Source organism: Lissotriton helveticus, chromosome 3_1 (genome assembly GCF_964261635.1).
Source record: "Lissotriton helveticus chromosome 3_1, aLisHel1.1, whole genome shotgun sequence".
Classification (NCBI taxonomy): Eukaryota; Metazoa; Chordata; class Amphibia; order Caudata; family Salamandridae; genus Lissotriton; species Lissotriton helveticus.
Window position 1 is genome coordinate 1,607,745,245 of NC_136061.1, and position 15,958 is coordinate 1,607,761,202.

Consider the following 15,958-nt stretch of genomic DNA (forward strand, 5'->3'; position numbering starts at 1 on the left):
CCGGGCGTAGTGGGGCTACTTGGAGGTTCACGGAGTTGCAAACATACTCCGTGGAACTCCGCTCCACTATGCCACCTGCCTCCACCCGTCCATTATAAAAAGTAGTTACACAATAATAAAAAATACATTTAAAATCACTTACCTGGCATGCCCCGTCCCTGGGCTGCCCTCCTCCTCTTCTTCACCCTATCGGTAATCCTTGTGCCGTTTTCAAAAGGATTAGCGAAAGGGCAAAGAAGAGGAGGAGGGCAACCTGGGGACGCCGCATGCCAGGTAAATGGTTTTAAATTTATTTTTATTAATGTTTAATTATTTATAATAATGGAGAGTGGAGGCGGGGGCTGGCCAACTCCGCTCCGCTGCAGAGTGTGCAGAGATTTGACTTCTCCACATTCTCTGTAGTTAGTGTAGAACACATAGATGGTGTGTGGGCCCAGTGGGCCCCTGGTAGTGCAGCGGTATTGCAGATGTGGCTGAGCATGTTGAACTGGCACGGTGTCTGATTGGGTAGACATTGCATAGCTAGGAGGTGAGAAGGGATGTGTGTACTGCAGGCTACCCTGACCAATACACATGCACTGCATTGTCACACAAGTTGCAGCGGTTAACAGATGTCAGAGAATAGCCCGTTGGTAGACCACATCTTACATGTGATGTTCTCGTGGGTGAAAATATAGCACTTGGGAGGAAGGGGTCTGAAGGAAAAACAACTCAGCATGCCACATATGTCAAAGTGAAAATATGTGAAACAGGGATTTGTGAAGTGACACAATGAACCAGATTGTCTCCAAAAAGAGCAATCGTCAGGGATGGTTGGAGGGTGAAGAGGGAGGGCCTAGTTTTGTGGCAAACCTGGGTAGGTACATGAAACACAAAGTGGTTCCGCACACAGCAATATCAAGTGTTTAGAAATCAATTGAGTGACAGTATATGTGTACATATAGAGGAATTCCCGGATGTTGTTTCTCTTTTTCAAAAAAGTTCTTTATTGAAATGTTTTTCAGATCATGCAGGTAAAATCCAGTAGTCGACGCGTTTTGTCCCTAGTGGAAATTATTCAGGGCTCCACTGTATAAATCAAACATCCAGGTTCAGAATCATCTTTCAATATTGTTTCTGTTCTGTTTTCACACAAATTGTATAGTGTGTTGTCTTTGCATGCGACTTGGAAACCAGGACTCCGTCAATACGTCTGCTTCAAGGGTAGGTACATGTCAACAATCCCAGCACAACTCCCATGGGGGGGTTCAGTTTGACCCTGTAGCCTTCAAACACAGGCAGCCACATCAGTCCAGCGGATATGGTAACACACAATTATAATGTTGTGGCACGTGAGAGTCAATATGTGACCTGGGTTATATCATTGTGTGGCAGTAAGTTGAGTTCCTGGGCCTAAATGGGGATTGCCAGAGGAGGCATGTACATGGACAAGTGAGTGGGCCAGAGTCAAACAGTGTGCGATACTCTACAGATAATCAACTCTGGCATTGATGAAATTGGGTGAATGTCAGTGCTAGCAATCTGCAATGTTTGACTGGAACCATCCCCCGTCAGAGTCGGAAAACAATACACACTGTCCACAAATTTGGAGCCAATTTTTAATGGAAATCACAAGTATACACAAATAGGAAACTCATGGTAGGTGTATGCCACCACACACTCCGGCAATGTAGCACGGTTGCTATCTGTGTAGATGTGTGTGGATAAGTGTGAAATACTGAACCCTTGGCCAATCCCGAAACCAGACACCAAAGGGTTACTGAACATCTATCTGTTGCCGACATGCACTCCCTTCTGCTATCATATAACTCCACTCAATTTTCAATTTCAAGACCTTTATTCGGCAAATCAAAACTGCCATAACAGTACATACACTTATGAAGCAATTCAAGCAGAATGACTCATAGAATAATAAAATCCTTTAAGATATCATCACATAACAATCATAAGCCCTGGACAGAAACTAGCACATTGATCATTTAGTGCAAGCAGAAATGTTAGTGCATCTTTATAGTTTCTGAAATTCTGCTTAATAAGGGGTTTCAAATATTGACTCCTTATAAAACTTATAGAATAAAATTAAGTGCTCTCTGCTTTGCTTACTTATTCCATCACAGGGACAAGGGGTTTTGTCATCGGCTGAAGCAGACAAACAGAGCAGCCATTTCAAAAAGGTCTTTTTTCAAATTAAATAGATTTCTAGTAGTGTATACCCACAGTCTGGCCCCAAATATGGCAGCAGTTAATACTTTAGCCTTGTCAATCTCAATCATTTCTTTAATGGGGCACTGACCCAGTTTAGTTGAAACTTTCAAAATCCCCTGACAATTCCTTCTCATTTTACGTTTAGCATTTGAAATCTGTGGTGCCCATATGCCATTACTTGTGAACTGGACCCCCAAATTTGATTAGGGAGCCTGCAATATAAATGGGCCTACAACTCCACCCATAAATGATCACCTTCACCAATCAATATACAAACTATTTCCTTCAACCCTCTTAGAGAACCCAATCTCAATCTTAGAACTATGAACAAAGATAATGTATTACTTGTCCGCACATCACACCAAAAAGCAGTAGTAACCAAATTGCATACCAAATCTATGCTTCTTAACTGCAAGAAGCAAGACACACATCTGACATTGCCAACCTCATACATACTCAAGAACTTGAACTCCTGATCTTAACTGAAATATGGCTCAACAACATCTCCTCACCCTTTCTGAACATTTTAATTCCTCCCAACCATGACATAATTAGACTGTCTAGACTTGATAAAATTGGAGGAGGCATAGTATGGATCTATCACTTCATGCTCACTCTGAGACATACATAAACTGCCCCTATATCCTCCTTTTAATATCTTGGCATTGAAATTTGGAACAATGACAAGATTGCGTTTAAACTCCACACAATCTACCAGCCAGGAGGAAATATCTTCCTTTCACCAAACAAATGATGGAGACCACATCCTCTAACTCTGATCAGCACTATAACGAAATCTTCCTTGGGGATTTCAGCTTACATTGGAGCAACACAAACAATCACTTAGTGAACACCTTCAAGGCCTTCCTCTCCATCCTAAACCTAATCCAGTCTTACAACAGACCTAACCACGATAAAAGCTCCATCCTTGATCTAAGTAATGCTAAGGATAAAGTCTGACAACTGGAAACCATATCACCCTGTGACTGGTCAGATCACTAACTAATCTCTTTTCTAATTTTGGGGAAGGTGCTATTTAGACCAGGCCAACCTCATAAGACCAAACAATGTTCTAGAGATCTGAGAAATATCAACATAACTGATCTAACTTCAACAGCCTCCTTCCTCTGGCCTCTAACATGACATATATAAATGACCTTACCGAGCATTGCATCCATTCAGGGGCAGATATATTCAATTAAATTGCTCCGAAGCAACTCAAATGAATTCCCAGCAAACATTCCAAACCCTGGTTCAATGGCTTCCTTAATGAGGAAACATGTCAGCTAAGACTTGCAAGGAGATATTAGAGAAACTCTCCTTCCAAAACGCACCTTGAGCAGTTGAGGATGACAAGAAGCTCAAATAACAAACTCATCAGCAATGTCAAAGCTGAACACTTTAAGTTGCAACTGGACAATACCAAAAACGGACCAAGAAAACTTTTTGAAATCATCAAGCAAGCTAGCTACTCAACTAAACCCTACTCTGCAAACAAGGATTAACTCCCTAGAGGTAATGAGTTCTCCGCACACTTCATTGAAAAGACAAGGAATATCGACTTAGAATTACAACTCACCTCCCCAAATCTGCATAGTCAGGCCCAACCCAGTCCCTCACCATGGCTTCTCTTGTTGGGTTTCCTTCTTTCTGGCACTATTGATTATACTACAAAAAATAATTCAACATGGAATACCTTTACACTACCAGATGATGCTGAGCTACTCAAAACAATAACATCAATAAAATCCTCTTAACACTTCAATGATACTTTGCCCATTAAATGCTTTACAGAGCTCTTCCATTCTCCCGCTCTGGTCTAAGATTGCCCATAACCCTCTCCTGCAGGGCATGATACCTGACTGCCTAAGGATAGGACAGGTCAACCTTATCCCAAAAAAAAGAATGCAGCCTTATCAGACCCCAACAATTTCCACCCAATTGCTAGCATTGTAACTCTAGCCCAACTACTTGTGAAAAACGTACACATACAACTTTGTAACCAAATTAAGCAGTTTCAGCTCTGTGACCAATACTAATCGGGCTTCAGATCAGATCATAGCACTGAAGCAGCTGTAATGCACATTGTAGATGATGCCCTGAGACTACTTGGCGAGAAGGAACCTTGCCTGCTTATACTTCTGGATCTTTCCTTTGCGTCTGATATGGTCAAACATGTTAACATAATTGATCTTCTTGAGAAAAGGATGGGGTAATCTGGTCCAGTTTTAAGCTGGTTTGCCTCATTCCTTCATAACAGAATGCAAAGACTCAAAGTCAACAAATCCCTTTCTACAGTGCACTGATCTGAATTGAAGTGCCTCAAGGATCCACACTCTCACCCATGCTTTTTAACTTGTTCATAGAACCTCTACCGGAAATTCTAAATCACTCAAACATTCATTATCACATGTACGCCAATGATACTCAATGGCACATGAAATTTCCACACCCAAAGATATAAAAATTCTTAACTATTCCCTACTGAAAACTCAACAATCAATCAATCAATCAATCAAGCATTTGTATAGTGCGCTACTCACCCGGAGGGTCTCAAGGCGCTTGGGGGAGGGGGTCCGCTACTGCTCGAAAAGCCAGGTCTTGAGTTGCTTCCTGAAGGAGAGGTGGTCTTGGGTCAGGCGGAGGTGGATGGGGAGGGAGTTCCACATCTTGGCAGCCAGGTAGGAGAAGGATCTTCCTCCCATGGTGGCTCTTTGGATGCGGGGAACGGCTGCGAGGGCGTGGCTGGTGGAGCGTAGCTGGCGGGAGGGAGCGTAGAAGGTCACGCGGTCGTTGAGGTATCTTGGGCCTTGGTTGTGTAGAGCTTTGTGTGCATGGGTGAGGAGTCGGAATGTGATTCTTTTGCTGACGGGGAGCCAGTGCAGGTCTCTCAGGTGTCCGGAGATGTGGCTGTTTCGGGGGATGTCCAGGATGAGTTGTGCAGAGGCGTTCTGAATGCGCTGGAGCCTTTTCTGAAGTTTGGTTGTGGTTACGGCCTAGAGGGTGTTGCCGTAGTCCAGGCAGCTGGTGACGAGGGCCTGGGTGACCGTCTTCCTGGTTTCGGTGGGGATCCACCGGAAGATCTTCCGTAGCATGCGTAGGGTGTTGAAGCATGACGAGGAGACGGCGTTGACTTGTCTGGACATCGAGAGGGAGGAGTCTAGGATGAAGCCCAGGTTGCGTGCGTGGTCAGTCGGTTTGGGTGCGCTGCCCAGGGCAGGGGGCCACCAGGAGTCATCCCAGGCGGAGGGTGATGATCCCAGGATGAGTACTTCCGTCTTGTCTGAATTCAGTTTCAGGCGGTTGTTCGTCATCCACTCGGCTACGTCTTTCATCCCTTCGTGTAGGTTGGTTCTGGCGGTGGCGGGGTCGTTGGTGAGGGAGAGGATCAGCTGAGTGTCGTCGGCGTAGGAGATGATGTTGAGGTTGTGTTGGCGTGCGATGGCCGCGAGGGGGCTCATGTAAACGTTGAAGAGGGTGGGGCTGAGCGATGATCCTTGTGGTACGCCGCAGATGACTTCGGTGGCCTTGGATCTGAATGGGGGGAGGCGGGCTCTCTGGGTTCTTCCGGCGAGGAAGGAGATGATCCACTCCAGTGCCTTCTCCTGGATTCCGATGTCGCTGAGGCGCTGCACTAGGGTGCGGTGGCAGACAGTGTTGAACGCTGCGGAGAGGTCCAGGAGGAGGAGTGCCGCTGTTTCCCCGTTGTCGAGCAGGGCTCGGATGTCGTCTGTTGCTGCGATAAGGGCGGTCTCGGTGCTGTGGTTGGCTCTGAAACCGGTCTGCGAGTGGTCGAGGGACACGTTCGTCTCGAGGAACAATGGATAAAACGCAATCACCTTATTTTAAATATGCCCAAAACTAAATGATCACCCCCCCACAACCACTCTGCCCCATAGAAGAATAGCTCAAACAACTAACACCACTCAACTACGCTCCACATGTTGTTGAATCCATAAGAACAGTAGGCATGGAAAAAAAACTGAATATGCAAGACCATATCAGTGCAACCAACAGAGTAGCCAATCATCAACTCAACACTCTAAGGAAACTCAAACCGTTCCTGCCTCCAGATGACTTGCAGTTAGCAGCCCAAAACATAGTTATTGCCCGTTTAGATTACATGAGTGCACCCCTGGAAGGATTACCCAAAGCTAGGCTGACTCCTTTCATGGCTTCACTGAACTCAGCTGCAAGACTCAACATGGGATCAAGAAAACATGATCACATCACACCTGATCTAATGCAACTCAATTGACTCTCTATTGAACCAAGGATTCAGGTCAAAATAGCCTGCTTGACACAAAAAGCTCTTCATTATAACACTCATCTTCACCTGAGAAAGGAACTAAAACTATCTGGTATGAGCCAGACTCTGAAATTCTAAGTCCCTACTGTTGAAAACACAGAAATTCAAAAAGAAGAGAACGTATAACTGCTCCTTTGTCCAGTCTTGACCCTAACATATGGAACGCACTTTCTCCTGAAACTAGATCTGACCCTTCAACCTCCTAATTCAAAACAGAAGCAAAACGGTTTCTCCTGAATAAATACCTTCAACAATAGACCTAAAGTCACTCGAATTGACTATTATTTCATGTATACAGGTTTGGACTCCCATTCTGTTATGCAATATTGTTACTTTATATCTACTATGTTTCTTGATGTTCCTTTTCTCATTTTGTACTGTTGGAAATGGGATTTCTGGTTGGCTACGGCTTGCGCCAAAGCCAGGCAGAAACAACCACTCTAGTCAGGGGAAGGGGGTTACACAATGAAGGTAACCCCTGCTCACCCCCTTGGTAGCTTGGCACGAGCAGTCAGGCTTATCCCACAGGCAATGTGTAAAGTGTTTGCGCAACACACACACATAACAGCAGCAAACTAGGCACACCACAAAAGAAATTCCCCACAAGGTTATATTAAAATTAGCCTTTGTGTTATCATAAACACATTAGAAACATAATCACACATCTACACTGTGCCAATTGGCACGGACAATAGTCACAGGGGATTATCTACACATGAAAGGGCCAATTGGGCCACCGTCAGAACCATCTGAAAAGGTAGGTAAGTATAAAACACAACCAGTAATTACTGGTATAATAATGAACTAAGCATTATCACATGGCTTAAAATGCAATATGCATAAATCACATCAGCATAACACATTATGGCATCGGCCTCCCAAGCGTAAATCATAGTATGCAATCACCTTAGGCATATCAACATTAGGCCCCAAACCTCATTAGCATAAGTCAGGAATGCACCACAGTACACTGACCAAGGCCACCCCTTTTCTCCGGGCACACACAGGCACCAAAACCTGACCCCAGGCCCACTGGCCTTACACAAGGGCTCAAAGGCCCTATTTCCAGGTATGTCAGGGTGTGTAGCTGCCACGTGCAGCTAAAGAAAAACAATGCCCCCTAGTTGCAGCTGCCCACGTTCTTGCGGTGCAGCTGTGGCGAAGAATGGCCCACTCTGGGGCTTCTCTCAACAAATTGCCCCCCAGTCCCACTTCAGGACTTCTCGAGAAAAATAAATGACCCCCAATGTTGTAGTTGCCCGCGCTGGTGCGGTGCAGTTGTAGCAGATGAAGTGCTGGCACTAACAGTGCATGGGGAGCCCTGTTCACCGGGTTCCTCCTTGTGCCATCTCTGGGCACCAGCAACATCTAAACTCCAGCCCCACTCACCGGGGCTCCTGACAGACTCCTCTGGGTCCCTGTAGGTAGAGGAAGGCACCAACAATGTGCCTCGGGTCTCTCCCACTTCCAGGCCCCTCCTCACCTTGTCTGGCTATCTCTTTGCTCTTCACATGTAGGCAGGAGAAGGAATCTGGCAGGCGGATCCTCTCCCAAACGGTCTTCTTTCTTTGGCAGCAGGACCACGCAGGCGGGGTGGGCTCCTGCCGGACTTCAGCTCAAGCAGGGCTCTCACCGGCCTTCGGTAGCCCCGGGCGCCATCAGCCATGCTGGCTCTCTTTCTTCCAGCGGGCCTCGGCTTCCATCTTGCGTCCCTACCCACCGTCAGGCAAGATGCCTGCCTGGCTTCTGTTTACGTTACTCCTTGGGCCGCAGCAGTAATTTCTTTACTCTTGGCGGCAATGAGGGGTGGGCTCCCTCTTAATTTAAAGTATAAAGCGAGGTGGGCTCACGCTAATTTAAGGAGAAAAAAACACCTGCTCTTACCAGGAATGCGGGGGAATCCCCACGTCAGGATTCCCTCTAGGATTACAGTAGCAGCGCACTGCATGCCACCAGCTCCTCACTGTGTTATGGGGCAATAGATAAACAGCGCTCACGAGGCGCTATGCCCCAAAAAAACGTCCGGGGCAAAGGATGGGCAAGGAATCCATCAGGGAGAGAAAGAAAACGTCCTTGGGGCTAGCGACACCCCAGCAGGACGCAGCCAGGCAGGCTAGCATGCAGGGACCCACAAGAAGCTGCAGCTGGGTCCCACGGCGGTTCCTCCTGGCAGAGTGTCTCCCCCCAGCCCAGGTAAGCACAAGAACAACCTTCATGGGGTCACAACTCCTACATTTATACTTCATTTTCCTTTGTCTGTCGAGTACAGGGATTGGGAACACCAGTTCCACCTGAACCTGGAACACTCTGTTTACCAGGCTCCTCTTCCCTATTGTTAGGTGGGGGCTCGTAATCAGACACACCACAGGGGAGCGGAGCCAACATTCAATAGGGCAGGCACCATGCTATTCAGGGACCAGGGACTTCTCCTTCCATTACTCAAAAATGTAGATGTCCCATTCAGCCTAGCGCTGACTCACCCTGCCCCTCCTGGAGCTACACACACCTCACCAGCCCCTGTCACTCAAAAGCCAGACATTCAATTCACATCAGGCAGGCAGACATATAGCACACAGCAATGGCAACTTCTAAAAGTGGCATTTCTAAAATAGTTATAATAAATCTGCGCACACTATTATGTAGCAATTATAATCACTATTCCTGCGCCTCTCATATCAGGAATTACCACTGAAATACTTAATTAGGGAATCTCCAATGAATTCCTGTTGGAGGGCAGCCTCACAGTAGAGAGAAACCAAAAATGGCTGTTTGTCACTACCAGGACATGTCACACAAAGGTACATGTCCAATCTTTTACCTACAATGTACCCTGCCCAAAGGGCTAGCTAGGGCCTATCTCAGGGGTGACTGACATGCAGTAAAAGGGGGGTCATGGACATGGCACATTAAGGTGCCACGCCACAGCGGCAGTAACACTGTGCGCACAGGCCCTGCAATGGCAGAGGCATGAGATAGCTTTGAAAGGCTACTTTGGTGGGTGGCGCAATCAGCACTGCACGCCCACCAGTAGGATTTAATTTACCATCCCTGGGTATCTGAGGTACCACTTTACAAGGGACTGACAGGTAAAATAAATAGGCCAAACAGATGTAGACCAATCTTACCACATTCATCACAGAGAGCACATGCACTTTACACTGGACAGCAGAGGCCTAAAACCACCAACACCATGTCAGAAAAAAGGGTAGGAGAAAGGTAAAAAGTTTAGGGATGACCCTGCAAAAAGGGCCAAGTCCAACATGTACACATAACCCGCTGTTGTTATATGTACAGTATTTACTATTTGCATCAATACTTGTTTAACATGTCTGCTTCTTTGTCCATGCCTCTGATACCCTAGCGGGTCATGTTCGAGCTAAATAAAATTTCTCAAATAAAATCAACTGAAAATGTATTAGAAGAAAATCTATATGTCAACCAGCTAACTCAGGACAATATCAAACACAGATCACCATTAACATACATATGTTTTATTGCATGGGACAAAACTACACCTCCTGACAAGTTGCCTGTCCTGGATGAGTAACTTACTGAGTATAACAGCCTGCCAAACCTGAACCAGGACACCCTCCCGGAAATTGTGCCATCCACTAATACACCATCTTCAGTCACAAAAAGGGCCTACAACTTCACAGGGTCTTCAGAGGATCCACCTACCACAACACAAAGCCCATCTGCCAGCCCACGATCAGCCCTGAACTCCAAGGACCCCCAAGTTGAAGTCCAGCAGCAGCTGGTAGATAAGGTGCATGAGGGAATGGAGACCTTGGCGGGCACCCTAAAGGGGGTCTATAGGTGCCTCAGTCCCAATAAGGACACTTCAGAGGCAATAAGAGACACCTACCCTGTGTTCTATGGATTGGATCAGTCCCTGGCTGACATTGCTTGTGTCATGAGGCAGAGGCATGAACAACTGCCCTTGCAAAGAGGCACCAGTGAGGTAGCCAACCAGCTGAGGGTGATCCACAACATCCTAGAGTCTATGGAGTGGAAGCAGGACTCCAAACATAGCAACAATGGTGGACTACCACTGCAACATTATTGGCATGCTGGCAAGTCACCTGGCCCATCTCAGTGCTGTGCTGCCTTCCTTGTTGGCACAGGACAATGCTGCTGAGTACAGGGGATCCACATCTTCAGCCCTTGATCTGTGTGTGCCTCTGTCACCTCCGGGACTGACAAAACCCCCCTAAGGGGAGGCATCACATATAGCAGAGGATGACGATGTGGACTTCTACATTCTCCAGTGAAGAGCTGGTCAGTAACATTTGTCTGTGCCACATGGTTTGTTACTCATTTAACCTGTGCTGCAGTTGTCAACTGGTACTGTCCCCTATTCACCTACCCATCCGTTGATCTTACCCATTTGTGCACTGTCAATGGGGCCTACCTCACCTAATGGCAATTTGAACCTAACTCTTACTGGAACTCTCCTCTCCTCAACATGGCACACACATGTATCCCCCATGGACTCTTTCAAGGCATCCTTTAGCTCTCAAACAATGTTGGGAGTATTGCTGCAATAACTGCTACTGTGATCCTTGCCATTTACACGGATGTAAATAATTACACTTTCTGTAGCCTGCTAGTTGTATATATGTTGTTGATTGTACTAAGTATACCATGCTGGATGTGCTGACCCTAAAGATACATACTAACAACTAAAGGGAATTTCGTTTCTGTGTTTCTCAGACCTCAGGCAAAATCAGCACAGGCCAAGGCAAATAGTTAATATGAACCGTATGTGCATCTAAAATAGCAATTAGTTGCCCGAGTTCACATACATGAAGTGCAACAGCTAGCAATCAGTCAATGGTAAGGCTAAATGAAGTTCATGCCCAGGTGGGGGCTACTTCCATGTGTGCTAGGCAGAAAACAACACTGATGTGACAATACAATGAGGCAAGGGAAAGTGTGCAAGTGTCTGTGATCAGAGTGTGGCCCAACACATCCTTGAAATAATGACATATTCATCCATACAATACATGTAGCATCATTTACACACACAGTGCAACAGTAGATGAATTCCTGTTTTGGGCAGTGTTTCCATTCACAGCAAGAGTGACACTTACAGTGTACAATCATGTTTGAAGATCATTTAGATGCCTCCATTGCAAACTTGACAGGATCTTCTTCATAGGTATTTCACCTAGTTACACATGAATACAAACACTGCCTGGAAATCCTACTGCATGTGCTTAACACTACCAAAGCACATATGCCATCTACTACACAACTAATCTTTAGGCAGTAGTGAAGTGCTAAACGTTGTTTTTTGCAAACATTGGACAACCCTACAATTAAATAACTAACTACACCACATTAACCATCTTATCGAATCTAAACTATGCATAAACTAGCATACAGTACCTTAACTTAAACCTAGCCTAGCCTACTTAACCTTAACTTATGCTACTCTAAACATATACCACAACAGACATGTCAAACATCATTCCTCACCCCTTTAATATACATCCACACAAGACCAAAATAAACTACACCTATATACAAACTACCTAAACATTAAAACCTAAACAAGTATATACATATATTTCTATTTTATATATATTTTTAACATATGCTAAACATCAACCTCCCACCAACTTAATGACCTACCCACCCATATCCCTGCCCAGAAACAAATGACTGATACAAATTTAAAACCACTAATACTAAACTAACCTATCCATATGCTACAACCTCTTCTAATCTATGCTAAAATAGTAATCACTGAAAACAAGATATAAGAACAGTGAAGGGGCAAACAGTTCAATGGAGGCCTACAGTTGTTGCTCAATGTAATCCACAGGCTGCTGCAAAGTGTGAACCATCCACATCAGAATGGCCACCTGCAGTTCGATGCCAGCCACACAGCTTCAAGGTATCATTGAATTTAAGGACCTGTTTCTCAAACTCACTTTGCTATCCTGGGGCAGTGCTTACTGGCTGTGGCGCTACTGTCGGTTGAGATGCTGAAGGTCAAGGAACTGCAACCGGATCACCACCATGGGGCACATCATCTTCCTGATGGGTGCAATGCTTATCCAGCCCTTGTACTCTTTGTGCTGCAGACTTCCATGTCCCCACTCCCTTCCCTTCAGTGTATTTACGTGTCATGAGTCTGTAGGCCTTGGCAACATGCGCAAGGTGGCTGTATCTCTCCAAACAGTTGCCATATGTCTTCTCTTGGTCAGGGATCATTTTGTCTGTTAGAGAGGAAGGACATTTGTATCACACAAAGCTGACCTTGTATATGTTGTAATCAATTAAATGCTTCAGTTACAATAACATCACATGTGACATATCCAGACAAAATTAAAAACATTCAATCATGACCTATTCATGACCAACCATCATAAGAAACATATATTTCTCCTAAAGTAACAATGCAAAAAGTACTTAGGTTTTGGCCTTTAAGTATATGAAATGGTAGTGTCTGCCCCAAAAAATGTCGACCCATAATAATAGCAAGACTGATTCGTAACAATGATGTTGAGTACACATGGAATGTTACACATGGTCCATCCTGGTACTCCCTGGGGTTTCTCATGTAGCATGCAAGATGGTATATTCGATGACCAATAACCGATGTGAAATGTTTAGTGTGTAGCAAGTACAGGTATAGTGCCTGAGCATTGCGTAACTGTTATGGCAAATAAAGAAAGCTACACACATTGCAACATAGAACGACTCTGTGCCAGGTAGTGGAAAAATAGATGAGGGTAGCTAGCTACCTCCAAATCAACAGGCCTGTTGGACACTTCTCCAATATTGACTCTTGGAAATACCTGGAACCCTATTACATAGATCATATATTGAATGTGTTACATCCCAATCACATCTGTGTCCTACTCAAATGTATTTTGACTTGGGCAAACGTACTGTGTCTGGAACATCACAGACTATCCCATGCAGCTTTCCTGTCACATCATTTGGGTAAAATGTTGTCAGTTCCTGCCCATAGTATGGTTCAGAAACATTAGAAATAATGACCATCTGTTGGTCTTGGAGCTGGTGATTGTCCATGTGCCATAGGCATAGGCATCCAAACCATAGTGGGTCAAACATTACCCCAGCATATTCTGAGCCATCCGTGATGTGGGTGTACATACATTGCAATCAATGCACATTGACATTTGGCCCTATCTATTGCACATGCAACTTTGTCCTACTTCTGTTGTGATGTTATGCTTTTTTCAAGTGACTGATGAGAACCTTTACACATCTCAATGCAACAAATATCAGAGATCACACACAATCCTTACAGAACACAGAAAACATTAGGCCACACTCACTGCCAGAATTGGGATCCCTGAAGGTCTCCACCTCACCACTGGTGTTTGGTCCCGATCCACCTACAAGAAAAAAACATGGTACATTGCTCTGTGAATGTTGAACCTGTACACTGTGTACATATGAAGCTCAATACATTGAAGGACTGAATGAATGAAAAATGTATTGTTCAGTTAATAAAAACGTATAATTAAAACACCATTATGCAATTCTTGCTTACATTTCATGCATTATTAGGACCACATAATTAAGATTCCGTTCATCAATTTATAAAACCAAGAATATATAAAACAATCCTCATTGTCCACCAGTTAAGCAGTTTCTTCTCCACTATTCCAATAAACTACAGAAGTCTGCCTATAAATTGCAAACTTTCTTCTTGTAAACTGGCTATGACTGCTTGTCGGCATGTTCGTATCATTTGACTATTAAAGTCTGACCTTAACAGCCTCCTACGTTCACCTATTAGAGCAGGGCAGCTACAGATGATATGGCACATATCTTCCCTCTTCTGATTACAGATGCGACACCTCCTCTCACTACTCATCATTTTCCATGCAGGGGCATCTCCAAGGAATTGGCTATTTCCAAATCGGAGATTCACAAGCTTCCGCTTTGCCCTTTGGCTATTTGAGTCTCCTTGATAGCTCTGAGGTTTTAGCATACCGTACGAAGCAATAACTGTCCATGCATGGGATCTCTTTGCCAGTACTGCTTTATCCCATAGAGATGACAATTTTTTACTGCACCCATTTTTAACTTTTTAAAAGCCACCTGTGAAAGAGGTAAGGCCCATAGTTGTTCCGCCTTGAACGTATCTATCGCCAGTTTAAAATATTCATGAGCCTGCTTATGTTTATTATCACATATTGCCTCCCAGACCACTGTCATAAGCGAGGAATTATTATCCATTCTAATTGTATGGCAGAATTTTAAATATGCTCCTAAACTATTTAGGTTCTGTTGCTTAAGTCCGAATACAAGTTGGATTTGTGCTGGAGAAGTTTGTTGCCAAAGATTAAACAGGCGTCGGTAGGTTCCTGTCACTAGCTTATCTATGGTGTTGTCAGCACATACTCTTAAAGTCTCTACTCCATATGCAAGAGTTTGAACATGTTTGACTGACATAATTTGTAATAATAGATTAAGGGGGAGCCCTTTTAAGTTATTCTGGAGTGTGGAAAATGCGGCAATTAATTAGTTATTTCTTCTCTGTAGTGCAGCGCACTGATTTTTACCCGTGCCCGTAGCATCTATTATAACAACCAGATATCTATATTCAGTGACCGATTCTAAAACAGTACCTTGCATTCTCGATTTGGTCTTGGAGTCAACCCCCCTAGTCATTTTAAGCTCAACACAATGACTTCACAAATGTCTGGTATTGAACATGTGCATATGGCAAAGATGACATGCCTTAAAGATGGTCATATGTATGCCATGTTGCAATGTTTCCAGATAATATCAGATAAATCAAATATCCAATGCACAGAGTTCAGACAAAGTACCAAACCAGCCTACCTTGCTACAAGGTGCAAGGGTGCCGGGCTTTGATGGCAATGTGAACAGGCCAATTTGACTGACCACACTCAGCAAGGTATGGGTTTTGAATTGATGTGGCCATCTCAAATCAATATATTTTCTGAACAATGCTACACGCATCAGACAGTATCCATAATTGTTTGGCTTCTTCACTTAGCTCCTTACATGTCACTAGCACACAGTAAATAACCATTGATCCTCCAAGCCCTATACAGGTTCATAAACGATTTGTGACCTATTGGCCCAAAAGTACATGTATATTAAATATTTTGGGGGAGAACCAAAACTCCTGTCCCCCCTGTTGCATGATGAAATGTGAGTACACCCCCTGCATCATACAGGCAGGTGGCCTGACAGTTTAGAGTCAGAAACGACCTAGCAGGCTAAGTGAAAACACTCCCTACATAGTGCCAGATGGATCTCACAGCACCTTTGGGCCTCCCCTGCACTGCATGGTATGTTTGGGATATCATAATGCCACTGTGAACAGGCATCTGTGTTATGTCCTGTTAATTTGACAAAGTTAGCCTGGTTCATGGCATACCAACCCAAATGTATAGCTGGCACTTTCTGTTGAAAAAACAATTA

The 15,958-nt window shown here is 44.5% G+C and overlaps 1 protein-coding gene across 1 annotated transcript in view; it reads right to left on the bottom strand.

Moving 5' to 3' along the window:
• Nucleotides 1-12,174: 12,174 nt before the first annotated feature.
• Nucleotides 12,175-15,958, bottom strand: part of LOC144825067 (uncharacterized) — a 189,982-nt gene continuing 186,198 nt past the window's right edge. The window contains exons 5-6 of the mRNA XM_078683976.1: nucleotides 13,831-13,890; nucleotides 12,175-12,741 (exon numbers count right to left, since the gene is read on the bottom strand). Coding sequence (XP_078540102.1) covers nucleotides 12,515-12,741; nucleotides 13,831-13,890 — 287 coding nt within the window. The 3' untranslated portion in view covers nucleotides 12,175-12,514. The remainder of the gene's footprint in view (nucleotides 12,742-13,830; nucleotides 13,891-15,958) is intronic.